The sequence below is a fragment of the Macrobrachium nipponense genome, chromosome 40, assembly GCF_015104395.2.
Source record: "Macrobrachium nipponense isolate FS-2020 chromosome 40, ASM1510439v2, whole genome shotgun sequence".
Taxonomy (NCBI): domain Eukaryota; kingdom Metazoa; phylum Arthropoda; class Malacostraca; order Decapoda; family Palaemonidae; genus Macrobrachium; species Macrobrachium nipponense.
The window spans coordinates 29,988,135-30,005,634 of NC_061101.1; the positions used below are offsets into that span (position 1 = coordinate 29,988,135).

The following is a 17,500-nucleotide window of genomic DNA, read 5'->3' on the forward strand; positions in this document are numbered from 1 at the left end:
CACATAAAGGAAACTATCAGGATTTTTAATATCAAATTAGGTTTATGATAAGGAACATTTTAGAATTTTATCCGTTACGAAGATCTGGCTTCTCTCTGAAAGAAAAATCGTAATGTAATCTTTTATTATCAACGGAAAATTGTTATATTCTTCTTCTGTCTCTCTCCTTCAGGGATGCGTTGCGACAGCAGACTCCTGTCGTCCTTCATCACCGGTGCCCTGACAGCCACTACAGTCACCCTGTTCTTGTAAGTGAAGGACTTTTTCAATGAAATTATTATTGTTTTGTATTTTAGTTTTCTGCAAACAAAACTATTATGCCGGCTTTTATTGGGCATTTTTCATACATTGGTCATTTTTTTTTTTATAGAACCTGAAGGTGTAACGCAAAATCATCCACCAGCTTATTAACTTTTTTAGTTTCTGTAAAGAAAGTATTGAGATGGCTATTTGTCTGTCTGTCCGCACTTTTTCTGTCCGCCCTCAAATCTTAAATACTACTAAGGCTAGAGGGCTGCAAACTGGAATGTTGATCATCCACCCTCCAATCACCAAACATACGAAATTGCAGCCCTCTAGCCTCAGTCGTTTTTATTTTATTTAAAGTTAAAGTTACCCATAATCGCTCGTCTGGCAACGATATAGGCCAGGTCGCCACCGGGCCGTGGTTAAAGTTTCATGGGCTAATGTACAGAAAACTCGATTGCGCCGAAGAAATTTCGGCATGTTGTTCGATTATTTTAGTTTGTGGTGGTTGGGCGGTCGTGCTCTTGCTTGTCACTTTCGGTGTCAAATTAAAAAGTCAAATCAGAACATTAAAGCCATTGCATTTTGGCTGTTCATGAATAGAGAGAGAGAGAGAGAGAGAGAGAGAGAGAGAGAGAGAGAGAGAGAGAGAGAGAGAGAGAGAGTTTCATTGTTCGTCATGATTCGTATGCAATTTCAGTCTACAACGTATTGAAATCTTATTCATCCTGGCCATTATTCGATTTACTTTTAAATTTTTAGTCTTTCACTCATCTTTAAATCAGGAGACCTTGTATTGGTATCTTTATTCCTAAATAGAAGATTCAGCTCATTATAGCCATCCTCCATCGCGTGTTATTCCATTTCTTTATGTATAGTCTGTCCCCATTACTTCTGCTTTTCTTAGATTTATAATGAGTCTCGTATCTCTAGATACTATATAATTCATGGTAGTTAGTTAAATTTGTAAAGTATTACTGTTGTTGTTTTTTTCCTACCAAATCATCTGTGTGTTTTAAGCCTGTGAAAGTTCTATCGTTAGCTGCTCTAATCTAAATCTTAACATTCATCTCCAGTCACTTCCATTATTATGAAATTCATGAAAAGTGCAAACAGCTATGGTAGGAACATACCTCATTGTTTGGTACGAACACATTTGACTAGATTTATTCAACATTTTGAATATTATACATTTGCCGTACAAAATCAAAATGCTAAATTTATTATAAGTTTTTGTCTTTACACTCAGGGGCGTAAGATTTTATAGTGGTCATTATGCAGTAACATTCTTGATTGTCAGTTTAGCCTTTCGTTTAAGTGACATTGTTTTTTATTTATTTTTTATATCCTTCGAGGTTTTTCTTTCATTATTAATCTGAATGCTTGGTAATTGTTGACTGATACTTATTGGAAAACTGCTGAAAAGGACTGTAACAGCCCTCTCTCTCTCTCTCTCTCTCTCTCTCTCTCTCTCTCTGACACAGAAACACACACATCACCCTCATCCAATTTACATATACTGCCGCAGAAGCAATCCACTTTTCCATTCATGAAGAAGAGTGACAAAAAACTAGAGAAAGGGAAGCAGTTGAATTCAGGCTTCTCTTGTGAATATGTCATAAGGACGGCTTTTCGTAATCCTTAACTCATAAGACATGTCTGGATTAATATTACAATGGGTTTGGAAATTCCTCTTGTATGTGTGTGTTTTCTCCCCTTTTTTTATTTTTTATTTATTTTTTACCTCCCTTTTGAGAAATAGGGCATGAAAGTTTTTTATGGTATATATTTTTTGGGTTTCTTCTTATGAGTGTCTATATAATAATAATAATAATAATGCAAAGATGAGGCAGCATTTAATTATTCATTCTCAATGCCCGCATTTTATTTTATGGTTATAACAGACACACCACACACTCGCACGCACACACACACACACACACACACACACACACACACATATATATATATACTATATATATATATATATATATATATATATATATATATATATATATAAACTGTGTGCGGGGGCGTATATGCATGAGTGCGTTCATGCGTGCGTGCTCGCCCGTTTCCGAATGAAAGAAGAAGCCTTTTGGAAACCTTTGCAGAGGAAGTAGCGAGTGAATGTTTATGAAAGCAAATTTCTTAATGAATGTCAGCTAGGAAAATGAAGCAGTAATGTTAGAATTGACAGTAAAAGATTGGGGGTAATTACTTTGATATAGACTTTTAGAGAAAAAATATATAATATAATGGACGTTATCAGGATAAGATAAGAGATGATTGTGAAAGACAGAGGTGGTTTGGTCATATGGGGAGAATGGAGAACCGTAGGCCTGTCATATGCGCGAGTGATTTGGAAGCTCTAGAATGAAGGAAGAAAATGAGATTATGGAAGAGCTACATGGCATGCGAGATATACTAGAGCAAAAGGGCTTTGGTAGTCAGTAAAAAGAAGTAAGTGTTCTAAGAAAAGTCAAATTCATTCATGGTTTTTATATATATATCTACTTTGACAGTTACAAAGCAAAAACGCCACTTGTATAATTTTCCGGTATATTCTATCTTGTTTTCAGCCACTGTGACTAGTTTCAATTCATCATCATTGTCATTATGTCACCATAGAATTCCCACAATGTCACTAGATATTCGTAAAATCTTCACTGGTTGTGTCGACGGTCCGTTAGCGAGTGTCTGGGACTATATTCTCGTAATCAAGTTTTCAATTTTTTACGCTTTTTGCCGGAAAATTATATATATATATATATATATATATATATATATATATATATATATATATATATATATATATATATATATGATTAGTTAATATTTATCCAGTTACGATTATTCATAATGGTAAGTTAAGATGAGCAGAATGAAATCCGATCACCACTCATGCATCTCGAGTAGTCAGTCTTTTGAAGCGTCCAATGCAACGTCTGGCGACCATGAGTGGGAAGGCTCCTATAACGAGAGAGCTCCTTCATAGACTCTTTTGTTGTCCCATACAGTTGTTGAATGGCCAAGCCGGACTGTTCTTCTTTAAGAGCGAAGGGGTGCGGGGGGAGGGGGAGAAAAATAGACCAGCAGACGGAGTCGAAGTTTTGCACAAAAGACCGACGCCATTGCAACCCTGGTTTAGGGGAGGGTTTTAAGTTCACAGCTCCAAATCTGTGTACGTCCTCTTTTTACGGGTTGCGTTGCAGATGTTATGCGGTAGTGTTCCTTGCGTTCGGTCTGAAGATCTCCCAAGTTTCTTGTTTATGGTGCATGAATTTGTTAGGATGCTAATCACGCCATAGGCTTACATTTTCTATTTTTGATGCTCTCTCTTTTATTTCATTTATTTTGATGTCTTATCTTTGTCACTTGCTAAGTAATCTTCTGCGCTGTCTAACAGTTATTCGTAATTCATGTTTAAGTGTCAATACGAGGCATGATTTGAAGGTGGTTCGTCGAACTGTCATTTCAAACCGTTCTAAAGTTCAATGACGATTGACTTTAGAGCACGAAGGGGAAAAGAGAGTCAATAAAAATTATAATTTTCTCAACTAAACGAATAAGATTACGTTTCTTTATCCTTAAAAAGACTTTTTTGTAGGGGTGAAATACCAATATCATTTAATTTTGTATAGACCTAGACGAAACAAACAAACAGCCGTATGTACCCAGCTGCGCATAAATTAGGATGCATCCTCGGGCCGCGGATATCGAGGTCACGTGACCCAATCAGTATGCAAGGGGGAGGGAGAAGAAGACAGTGTCCCCTGTCATCCCGGGCCGAGAGGAGCTGCCTCGGGCACATGGCGGCCGGGTTTTGCCGAAATTGCTTGAAATCTCCTCTAAACAGAAAGCTTTTATTTATTCATGCATTTATTTATTTTCTTTATAAATAAAATGCTAATTACGCAAGGCTTAATTGGTTATTATATTTCTCATTTATACTGCTACTGGAAATAAAAGTGTATATTGGAACAGGTTTTTGCAAAAGAATCAAGTAATAAAAAGGTCACATATTGCAACCTGTTACTTTTGCGGCGTTAGAGTGTAATTAAGATGAATATATATATATATATATATATATATATATATATATATATATATAAATATATATATATATATATATATATATATATATATATATATATATATATATATATATATATCTACAAGTATCGTATCGAACTCACTATAACTGAGAAGAACTTGCACCAAGAGGAATAAAAACTAATCAGTGCATCTGCCCCCGAGCCAGGATTCGAATCCTGGCTAACTGTCGAATAGAGACAGTCGACTTCTCTCAAGAAGGAGATATAAGTTGATGTCGGGTGAACATATTCTCGTCGAATTTCAGGTCTTGCGGCTAGAATCGACATCAACCTGTCTCCACCATGACAGCCGATTGACATAATACGTGACATTTGGCAAATTATTTATTTTTGCCAACTGTACGCGTTTAACTTTTATGTCAACCAAGTATAAGTGACAAAAATATGTGTCTGTATATTTTATATTCATATGCACACGAAATATGTAAATGCATGCTTATACTGAAGTTTTGAAACTTGTTTATTACGTTGGGATTGTTTCTTAACTACGAATCAGTGGTGTTCGTGTATACATCTTCAGTTTAATCAGCCAACGGGTCAGTCGGCATTTGTATCTGAAAATACTGATGTGTTCGTTCTTAGTAAAATATTCATTATTATTATTATTTTATTATTATTATTATTATTATTATTATTATTATTATTATTATATAGGTAGTAAGACCCTCTTTCTAAAATGTAGTGTTGAATGTTATTGCATCCGTTGCATTCAGTTTATACAGAGTTTTCATTTCTAATAACTGATTTCATCAGGGTTACTGCATTCTGCTAGTAACTTGCCGATGTTTGTCCTTTTCGGAGAGGAAATCAGTTGCAAATAAGGGTGTAATTTTAATTTATTATTGGGAAAGTAAATCCTCCGTTTAATTTTGTTATTTAAAATATATAAATCAGAAAGCTTTCGATGACCGTGCAGGTCATCGAAAGCTTTCCGCTGTATGATTTACTTGCCCATTTTATTGACATGTGACTATGAGTTTCTGTGTATTATTATTTTTGTGTTTACTTTTATGTGTTTTTGTTTATTGTATATTTCATTTCTATTTTATTATATTTTAGTTTTACCCATTTCTATTTATGATGTTCATGGTTTTTATCTATTTTATTTCTGACGAATACACCAGAATTCAGCTACCATTGGCGTTAATGGAGTGTATTCGTCAGAAATAGAATTACGGCCTGATTTGCAACTGTTTTCCTCTTTGAAAATGATAAACATCTGTGAATACCGGCAGAATGCAGTAACCCCGAAAATTCAACTATTATTTTTTTTTTTTTTTTTTTTTTTTTTTTTTGTTTTTTTTTTTTTTTTTTTTTTTTTTTTTTTTTTTTTTTTTTGCTCTATCACAGTCCTCCAATTCGACTGGGTGGTATTTATAGTGTGGGGTTCCGGGTTGCATCCTGCCTCCTTAGGAGTCCATCACTTTTCTTACTATGTGTGCCGTTTCTAGGATCACACTCTTCTACATGAGTCCTGGAGCTACTTCAGCTCTAGTTTTTCTAGATTCCTTTTCAGAGATCTTGGGATCGTGCCTAGTGCTCCTAGATTATAGGGTACGATTTCCACTGGCATATCCCATATCCTTCTTATTTCTATTTTCAGATCGTGATACTTATCCATTTTTTCCTTCTCTTTCTCTTCAACTCTGGTGTCCCATGGTATTGCGACATCAATTTATTATTATTAATATATTATTATTATTATTATTATATTATTATTATTATTATTATTATTATTATTATTACCATAAAAACACAGCATGAACCAAGACAAAAAAAAGATCATATAAAAAACCTGGCTCTTAGTCGATACGAGGGAGAAGTTCGAGGCCATGTCCACCCATGTACTGAAGCCCAGTTTGTTAAAGTTTCGTATCCAGAATGCGAGCGCATTTACGCCAAACAACCCCCACCCCCCGGCCGTGTCTAGCACCTACAGTAATTTGTCGTAGTGCAGACGTTCATTTGGGAGCAAATTGGATTAGGGAGGTATGTGGAACCCGAGGGGGAACTTGTACTATTTACTATACTGTGGCCATGAGGAGGTTCCGGAGATAGAGAGAGAGGGGATAAATACGGAAAATATTGTTTACTGAAATTTATTCTTCCTATCATCAATTATTTGAACAGGATTTATATATATATATATATATATATATATATATATATATATATATATATATATATATATATATATATATATTTGTATATACACATCTATATGGATAGTCTGAAAAGCATTTAGAAATATCCAAATCGGAGTGAGAAAGAGACAAAGTTGTAGACAAAATAAATATGTGAAATATATCTGTTTACCTACATTTATACTCCGTACAACACACACACACACATTAATATATATAAATATATATATATATATATATATATATATATATATATATATATATATATATATATTATATATATATATCTATATAATATATATATATGTAGTATATATGTATTATATACATACATACATACACACACGTCAGGCATAGCGCCATCATCATAACATGATTCTTGCCAGTATAACAATACATATCGTAATAGATCTATGATGCCACTTTGCAATGTGACTGAAATTGCATACGAAATTGAGAAGGTAGATCTAGGAGACGATATGTATTAATTTACTGACAAGAATCATGTTACGATAATGGCGCTATCTCTAAAAAGGTTGTCGATTTGAGAATATATATCTTGAAGGAGAATATTGGAATTCAGATGACAATACCCGAAGGGAAATTATGGAGTTTCCATATATTAATGAGATAATGACGAAAGGGAGCTGCAGATGGCTTGGACGTGTCCTTTGCATAACCGTTCATGGATAGCGCATGATAGCGTCAGCTGGGCTCCTGCTGGCGCCAGATGAGTAGGAAGACCCAGAACTAACAGGATGAGAACCGAGACGGGACACTGGAGATGACTGGAGACTTGTGGAAGTTAAAGCACAGTAAAGACATGAGTAGAAGAATTTTTCATAGGCCCTTTGCACCACACCATTAGAGATATTTATACTGTATACTATATATATTGTGTGTGTGTGAATACACACACACACACACACACATATATATATATATATATTATATATATATATATATATATGATATATATATATATATATAGAGAGAGAGAGAGAGATAAGAGAGAGAGAGAGAGAGTTATACATGCATGTATAGTTTATATATATTCTGCTTGGGTCATGAGAATTGCAGCATATTATGTACAAAAGAAAAAAAAGCATAGAAAAAATAAAAAGTACTTTGATCTGTTTGAATGCGTGAGACTGTGGGTGTTTGTGTAGTGCGGAAGAGAAGAACTATATGATAATTTACTATGCAACAAAGCTTGATGTTTTGTCACTTAGTGAAATGAACGTGGAAGGACAAAGAATGAATGTTTTGTGATTAGCTAAAAGATGTAGAGCTGGGAAAGATTCTTAGGAGAGATGGAAGAGTTCAAGAACCGTGTGTTTTATATGGACCAAAATTGGAAGTGAATCCTTAAGGCTGCGTTGACACCAAGCGAATCGAATCGATTCAATTCATGAAAAATCAACGTGATTCATGACTCGCCTTGATTCGTCACACTAATTTCCATGTAACCGCTTTTCGATTCAATTCACGAAGAATCAGCACGATTTATGACTAGACTTTGATTCGCCACACTAATTTCAATGTAACCGCTTATCGATTCAATTCGTGATGAAACAACACGATTCATGACTCGCCTTGATTCGCCAAACAAATTTCAATTATAACTTTTTACAATACGCGGATCGGCATGATTTGAATTGACTCGATTCGCTGGATGTAAACGGTTACATTGAAATTAGTTTGGCGAATCAAGACGAATCATGAATCGTGTTGATTCTTCATGAATTGAATCGATTCCTGGTGTAAACCCAGCCTTAGGGAGAATCTGAATCAGTGCCCTGTTGGGTTTGGAGGAAGTGAAAGTAGTGCCAGGTGATTTAAATGCAAAGGTGAATAACAAAGAAATGGTGCTGTCGGTAGGTGTTAGTTCCTGTAGTAAATAAGGTTGATTAGAATCCCTCGGATATGGTTTTAGAAAATTTCTCAGTAGTTGGAATTGCTTGATTTCTTCTAAAAAAAAAAATCAAAATCACATTAAGGGAAAATGAAACGGCAGACAGATTTTGACATTACATGTTTGTGCATCTAAAGTAGAAGAAGTGGAAGTTGCAGGTTTATTGGTGAGAGAGAACTGGCTGGAGGTGTATGCGCTCAATGACTGATTGAAGTGAGAGTTACAGTAAATATAAGTTCAGGTATTAGAGGCTGTAAATATAATTCATACACCGGAGAGGGATGGAAAGGTAGTGATAAGAGCTAATAAGAAGACAATAAGAGAAATATTGACCAATACGAAAGACTTTGGAAAAGGAGTAATAAGGAGAATATGTTTCTGAAATTTCCTTTTTGGTGTCATAGGGTTGTTGTTGTTGAAGATTAAGCTGGCCTCATGCCAGCACGGGCTCTTGCTCATAGAGCAGCCCGTAGGTCATTTGATTACTTTGTAGATGAATGGTGAGAATTAAGAATATGAATGTGGCCATTATTACGATTATATGGACGTGAAAGTAAAATGATGGATAGGAGTGAGTACTGGCGAGTCAGGGATATCCAGTAAGGAAAATCGAAGTAATTGACGTCGGAAAAAAACTGAAAAAATTGTAAAATCTAAGGATTTGGCATACCGTTTTTCATTTACTCGAAGATAGAACAAAAAACTTCGATCGGTAGTGGTAGAGAACGATGAAGGAAAAACGAAAATGTAAAGTTTTAGAAACAGCAAAACAGGTAATTAACAGCTTAAGCGGTAGTTAGAGTGACAGCTGAAAAATTTCGGTCGTTAGGCGGCCGAAAAACGGAGGAGAAAGGAAGGTATTTAGTAGTAGAAAAAGGAGGTAATTACCAACTAATTAGTGAACAATTACTTTGTATGGGAAAAACGATACTCTCTTCCGATGAGGTGGTCTGGAAGGTCGATCTCGTAGTTCATGACGTCAGTGCAGAGTTCTTCTGCTAGCGTTTTTGAAAAGCTTTTTCTAGCTTCTGTAATTGCCATGTTCAGGAGGTATTTAAGCTCCTCGACGGTGAGAAGAACCTTTGAGAGATATTTATCAGTAACTTTTAGTTTGGTCTGAGTCGATCCATTCAGAAATACTGCAGACAGTTTCCCTGTTTGAGTTTCTTGTTCTCTATGGGCTGGTGGTGGTTCTGTCTGGGTGTGGGTTCCTGCTTCGACGCGCAAAACGGGAACAACTGGCGGTGTAGGGGTTGGGAAGGAGGAAAAATCTCAGAGGTTGGAGGAGGTTGGGGAGCTGTAATGTGGTGCTGAGGAGAAAGTGGGTGATTAGGAATATGGTGCCGCGGTTGAGGAGGTTGGGAAAAGGAAGGTTGAGGGGGTCTGTGGTGCAGGAGGCAGATTCGTCCTTGGGTCGAATCTGAGGTTGATTGGAGGTCTCCTGGGCGGCGATGGTTATCGCTCTCGAGGTCTTGCAGGTGCAGGAGGGGTGCCCTAAATGTTCCAAATCTTGTCAAGTCTGGCAGGACAACCCTTGAACCAAGCATGAGGTTTCTGCTTACAGTTGGGTCATCGGGCAACAGTGTGGACTTTTGCCTTGTATTTCTTTAGGCACTCTTCTGTCTCGTGCCCTCTGGCTGCATATCCCGCAGATGTGGTCGGACGTGCATTCGTTGTTATGATGCCCAAAGGCTGACCCTGGACGGTATTATTCTTTTAAAGGTGGCTTCTATCTTCAGAGTTTCTTCTCATGAATTCTGGGATTTTACAGATCATCCCCTTGTCAATTCTTTTTCCGCAGGATCGGGTAGTAATCACGAGCTGTCGTTTTTCAGGAGTTCAGCCGATTTCTAATCCCGCGGAGTGATTGTAAATTCTCCCTTCAGGTTCGGTCTGGCTGTGAGATTTGCTCCGGGTACTTCCTTTCGAGGGCCAGCACTGCTGCACACGGTTCAACAATTGTAACACATTTAAATTTACAGTAGTTTAAGCATGAAGATTTTATTCACGTATAAAATTTGATTTTGAATGAATTGTTTCATCTTGTTTTACGATACCTTTCTCGGACTTGTTCATCTCTTGGTGTTTTACAAATTGGTATTTCTTTTAGTGTAGAATGCTCAGCTGATTATAATACTCAAACTTTAGAAAGATGGAAACTTCATGACCAGTGGACACTAGAACACAGCTTAAGGTATTGTGATAAAATTAAAATCTAATCTGTGATTTTAGAATTGTCACCCACGGTTCTGCTTTGCTGTCAATTTCGACTTGGTGTTTCAAAATTATCGAAGTTATTTCAGGTCAACGTCCGGGAAATGATAAGAGTATTAGCATTGACACACACAGCTACGTTGAGTGTGTTTTAGTATTTATTGTTCCATAGCATTCGAATTTACAGATTGTGTCGCTTTCTTTAATAACCATGCACTAATAAAGTAATGTACCTTGCCTACAATTCCGTCTCACTCTTCCTTTGTGATAATGACCTCCCATTTTCCAGATTACGCGTCGTGCCGGGGACATACGTTGTGCTGCCGTGTGACCCCACGATCACAGCTCGTCCAGTCTTGATGGAAGATTACTTCGACCACATCGAAAAGCAAGAGGTCTTCCCTGATGACAGCCTCATCGACACACGTCCACTCCATTCGCACGGGGTGAAAGAAGTCATCGCCTTACACAGCAAGAAGTCACGCCCACAAAAGAAGAAGAAGAAAAAGACCCCACAGGAGAAAGACCTCCCCCACCAGAAGTTGACCTCTAAAGTCGACACTCAAACCACCAAAGAGGCCGTCGATGCGCCAAAGGATCTCCAGCAGCAGCTGAAGGATTTGCAAGAGAAAGAGAACCTCCTGAAAGGGTCCGTTTGGTCGGTCAGTGTGCAACAGCAACCGAAACAGAGGAAGGAGCAGCAGGAGCAGCTACAGATCAAGCAACATCTGGAAGAGATACAGCTGCATTTGCAGAAACAGTCAGAGGAGATCAAACAGAAACTTGAGGAAGAAATTAAGAAGAGGAAGCTGAAAGGCAAAGCTGCAGAAATGTTCAAGGAAAAGTATGGGACGGGGCTACATCTGCAGCAGAACAGCTTACAGAAACATCCAGTAGACAAGAAGAAAAGTGAGAGTGAAATAAGGTCACAAATGGAAAAGAACGAAATCCCAGCCAGAAGGAAGAGAGATTCCTACCCAAAGAAAAACTCTGTTGCTCAAGTGAACAGTCACAATAAAATCCCGAAACATCAGAAACCTCCGGACTCCAAACTTCTTCAGGCCATTATAAAAAAGAAAATTGATCCTCTGGGGTTATACACTAACAATTACAACAAGTTATTGCACCATCACAACAAAGAGAATGAGAATGATGGTTATCAATTGTCTATGCAAGAATTCCCAGCCACCAAAGCATCAACTGGGGCAATCACATCAGTGCCAAAATTTAGTCAAGTTCTACCACTCAAGACCAAAGCTAGTCAGGTATCACCTTGAGTGTAGTATTAAGTAGCTACCCCAGTCACACACACACACACACACACACACACACACACACACACACACACACATATATATATATATATATATATATATATATATATATATATATATATATATATGTATATATATATATATATTATATATATATATAGTAGTATATATATATGTATATATATGTATGTATATATATATATATATATATATATATATATATATATATATATATATATATATATATATATATATATATATATATATATATAATATTAGTTAATGAGAGTAAATATAGTGCTTAATACATAGTTGTTCATAGTGAATAACTATAATTATATATTAAGATATATATATTATATATATATATATATATATATATATTTCTATATATATATCTATATTCTATATATATATATATAACTATTTAATATATATAAATTTAAATTGAAAAATTTTAATTGTTACATGATATATATATTATATTTATTTATTTGAATCATGTATATTCATACAATATCTTTATTTAGTTGGTTAAAAGGCTTTTCCTTAAATATAATCTATGGTTTTGCTCTGCTATACAATAATTTAACAACAGTGGTTTCTTTACATACTGAGGGGATGTTGATTAACAATTAGTTAATTTCTTTATTAATATTTTGAATACTTCCCGTTAATTTTCCGCCTAAAAATAAATTACAAAAAGGAACGCAACATGCACGAGACTGTAAGTGAATGAAATGCAACTCATGAGAGCATTTGATAAATATCTGTAGAGACGAACCAGCTACTAATTTCTTTTGTTCTGTCGTTTATAATTTTAGACGAGCAATAATTTCTCCTGTTCTGTCGTTTATAATTTCGGGTGAGCTGCAAGCACTGCAGTATATTTATAATTTCTCTTGTTCTGTCGTTTATAATTTCGGGCGAGCACTGCTGCGTTGCTTATCTTGAAGAGAAACATTCATATGATGCCATAGATCTGCGAAAGTGATCCCTATTATTGTTCATCGTGTTTCAGAATATATGCAACATAAACCTCAGTGAAGTATGAATGAAACAACAACCAGCTTTCCATTATTTCAACTGGAATAACATGTTTGAGATTCTCAGCCTTTTATTATTGTCGCTTACCCTTAAATTCAAATATCGGTTATCACCTAATAAAAGACTGTAGTATAGCCAAAGAAGACTAACATAGGCGTCAGGCAACACTATTTAGATTAGTCTTGTAATCGTGGTGTGAGCAGCGCAAGGAAGAATATCTTCGGCGAGACTGAAGGTAATTTGGTTATGCATCTGTCAAAATTGCACTATTAACGGCTTTTGGGATCTTTGTTACCTGTATGAACTAAATATGTTTATAATCTAAATCATCCTAGCGTTCTAGTTAAGGTTTAATTTTGTAAAGTGGACTTTTAGGGGCCAATTCAGATCAAATTAATCCAAGTTGCTCAGAGGTGGTTTTAGAATATAATAGAACAAATTTATGAAAATCTGGTGTAAAAATGTTGCAACAAAAATTAAAGTTTTAGACGTTCAGTTTGATGATAAATGTTTCAAAATTAACTCGCAATAGATAATTTTATCCAAAGGCTGTAATATGCATATTCTGTCATGATTTATTGCAGCTTGTATTTGATGTGCATAGAATTTTGTCAGTTTTACCTTAAGCTTACATAGTGTGGTACTTTCCAATTTAGTAAAACGCATTAGGGCAACTAGGAATTGTCATTTATTATAGTGTTATATTAGTGAAATACTGTACACCTTAAGGTCATATTACTATCAGTACAAAAAATTGGGGATCCAATTATCGAAACTCGTACTCCCTTAGTTCAGCATGTTACCATTGGGGGACGTACGATGTTTGTTTTTTTTTTTTTTCATATTACACACTCATTTTCCTGTAAATCTATTTAAAAGGCCCCAACCAAGTCACGCCGAATTTCCAAGGATTTTTCACAAATTCGACATATAACTATGACCACTTACGCAGTTGTGCAAGTTTTTTTCATAATTTTTCTGCCACGTACGATAATTTAATCGCTGTTTCGAGGCGTGATTCGCCGACGTGAAACAAGGTAATCACTCAGTCAGTGGCTTTAGTGTGTTGTGTATGTCCAAATGTGTTATTGTTGCAGAGTTTTGGCCATCTATACTGCGCACTTCCATCGTGCCTCGTGCAAGCAAAAAATAGGTACAGGTATTTCAAGAATTTGGAGTAACTAAAAAAAAAAAAATATTTCAGAGGTGCGAGAGAGGGAGTCACGTGTTAGCTTAGGTCCTTACCAGAATGCCCTCTCAAACCCCTTCGAATAAGTGAATCGCTTGTTATCCCTAGGCATAAAGCAAATTCAAAACCAAAATTTATAATTCTGCCGCGAAAAAAAAATGTATTGGAACGAAAGATTAGGCGAACAATGTCAAGTTTGAACGGGTTCAATGCCTGGCCCTAGCCTCCATGTAAAGGGAAAGTTAGGTACTCCGACGTATGCGAAACTTAGTTTTGAGTGTTTATATAAGTCCGTGTATTGTGATATGAAGTGTAATAATGAAATTTTGAGAATCAATATTGGTAGAATAAAAGTTGAAGGGAAATTCTTTTTGAAACAAAATCAACGAACGCACGAGGCTGCCTCCTGGTCAATAGGAAAAACTGAATGGAGACGAAGGTAAGTTAATTTTTTTAACTACAGAATTTTGTTTTTGAAGAAATTAAGACTGGTACGGTTTGTTTCCTCCCAGTAAAGGTCTTTAGACTGGAGAAATGATGAAAAAATATGAAAGGCAAGATTTTGCAATTTCAAAATCATGAAAAAACATCCATAGCTCAAAAACTCTGGTGGCAAAGTTTAAAATATAGGTATGTCGGTATTAGAAATGTCAACCTCACAAAATATCAGTAACCAAAGTTTTAAAAAAAATTTATTGATGGTTATCAAGACGTAGATTCGCATGCCATAGGTACCTATACACCATTTTTTAGACATTCGAATTTTTACTTGATAAAAGTTTAGTGTATTTAATATTAACTATTTAAGGTAATACTTATGCTACTAGGAATACAAGTGCCAAGCTACGAGTTATTAACAAACAAAACACTGAACTGAAAAAAAACAGCTGGGAGATTTACCCATATGGCTTCATGATTGTTAACGCAGCGTCCGCCAGGTTGTTGGCTATGCTGTCACTGACCCTTGTACAATGATGGCTCGTAATTAGCGGTAAGGTGTTTAGGGCAATACAATACTTGGTGTTGACCTTTGGAATCTATTAGCCAATCATAACGAAAAGTAGCCCGACTGCTTCTATTTGTGAGGCTTCAAAATGTATATAATTATTACTACACTTAGGTAGTAGGTATATATGATTGAAAAATTTTATGCCAGATCATAGGCGTAACTAGGAGTCTATTAATGGTGGGCGGCGGCACTGGCCATGCACAAATTCTAATATATTCTTTTTTTTTTAAGTCATGGTAAGATATTAAGGTCGCTTTAAAATATTTCAGTCCAATCATTATGTGAATCACGTTTTTATATACCTAACTCAAACTTGCTCAAAATGTTTTCAATAAAAATTATGAACCTCTGACCATACTTGTAAATCCAAATTAAATATTACTTATAGACTATGTAATGGTTTGGCAATAAAATAAAGCCACTGAGTATGTAAACAAAATATGATTAAGAGAATCAATATCATAACAATAATAATGATAATATGAAAATTAAGCTTAGGCTTTTACTACAAGCTTCATGAACTCAAAATGGGGAGGCACCAGTTTCAAATGGGGGGAACGTGCCCCCCTGCAGTTACTCCTGTGTGCCAAATTGAATATTGTAGAGTCTTTATTTTGGCACATGCGCAGTGAAAAAATGTCGCAATGATTGCATACAGCGACAGTGTACACTACCGCCAGTCCCCGCTAATATTAGGAACACAATGATAAACTCCCATGATACCTTGCGATGTCGTTAGCCTGCAGTAATTTCCGCGAATGTCTCCTCTGGTGATTTTAACCCTATGGAAAACTAGCTACTTTCGCGAATATTGATCGATTCATCCAGTGTAGCAAGTCACAAATTTATCAAGTCATTTCATTCCCGTGTAAGGAGTCTCAATTTTGATTAGAGGGTTATATTACAATTTTTTAGTATATTATTACTTTAAATTTTAATTTTAATTTTTCAGATAAAGATGCATGAAAGACAAAATCTAAATATATAGCTTAATTTGAACATTATTAATACTTTGTTTACGAAATAAAATCCATCAAAAAACGAAATGTGAAAATCAGATTTTATGATGAATGCATCTCTCGGTGTTCTGTATGTTTAGTTAAGTTACATTTGATTTTTTATTTTTATTATTTTTGTTTCCTCTATTGCAAAATGTGGATATTATGATAAGTGCAGTGTTTAATCATAGTAAATTAAACTGCAAACAAATCTCACCATTGCAAATTAGACCGAAAATTATTATGATCGTTTTGTTAAGAATAGATCCTCCATGTGCCAAATTGCTTACGATACTAGAGGTAACAGCACGAATTTTCTTTTTTATGTTAAATTAGAATAAAAATATAGTGGACTCCCTGTATTCACGGGGGATCCGTTCCAGACACTCGCACACCGTGAATACTTAGAACCCTTATAAAAATGCCCAAAACTGCCTATTTTGTTAGTTCAAACTCGAGAAAAAAAAACCTGCTGAAAATGAGTTTTTTTTTAATAGTTTTATCACAAAAAGTGCTTTTAATCATGAAATTAATATGAAAATACAGAAATTTGTGGCTGTTTCTCTGAGAAAAATACTGCAAATACACGAATTTCCCGCAAATAATCAGTAGGATCCATAGAGAAGCCTGCGAATATGTGAGTCCACGAATCTCTAGAATGCTAATGAGGGGGTCCATAGTACTGGCAGATTTGGGGGGGGTTGGGTGGCAGCCAAGCAGGTCATGGCCTAAGGACCTGTGCCTCAGCAAGAAAAAAAAATAATTAAAATATATAAAAGTTAATTACTGAATAATAATACAAATAATAGTTGATAATCATAATAACCTAGAAGTGCTTAATTGGAATTACAAACCCCCCCCCCCCCTTGCTCTGTAAGAGCCCTCTTTGCTCGCCCATAAGTAACAGGGTTCCCCTAAGGTCACCAACTTAAGGCCCTCTGACAATCTAATTCTGCCCCTGTGATGAAGATCCTAATTTTGACTAATCCTGTTGTTATTTAGGAGGTGATTTATGTAGCTAAGAGAACATGATTACAATGTGGGTGGCGTTTACTGAAATATATAATAGGATTAACGCATTTTTCAAGAATTATATTAATTAGGATATTTTTAATATATTAATGTCCGGAAGACTTATATCGTGATCATTTTATGAGATAATAACATAGGTTTATAGAATAATGACGTAGGTTTATAAGATAATGACATAGGCCATGGGTTGGTTATAAAATTAAGATGTTCTTCACATTGGCGGTTGTAAGCATTAATAAGGATTTTAAGTGAACAAAAAACCTGGTGTAAAATTGTGCACCCAGATGATAAATAGACAATTTCTGAGTCCCTGT

The 17,500-nt window shown here is 35.5% G+C and overlaps 1 protein-coding gene across 1 annotated transcript in view; it reads left to right on the forward strand.

Moving 5' to 3' along the window:
* Positions 1-11,934, forward strand: part of LOC135212328 (uncharacterized protein DDB_G0290301-like) — a 148,106-nt gene extending 136,172 nt beyond the window's left edge. Inside the window, exons 2-3 of the mRNA XM_064245737.1 lie at positions 173-248; positions 10,927-11,934. Coding sequence (XP_064101807.1) covers positions 173-248; positions 10,927-11,914 — 1,064 coding nt within the window. The 3' untranslated portion in view covers positions 11,915-11,934. The remainder of the gene's footprint in view (positions 1-172; positions 249-10,926) is intronic.
* The last annotated feature ends 5,566 nt before the right edge of the window (positions 11,935-17,500 follow it).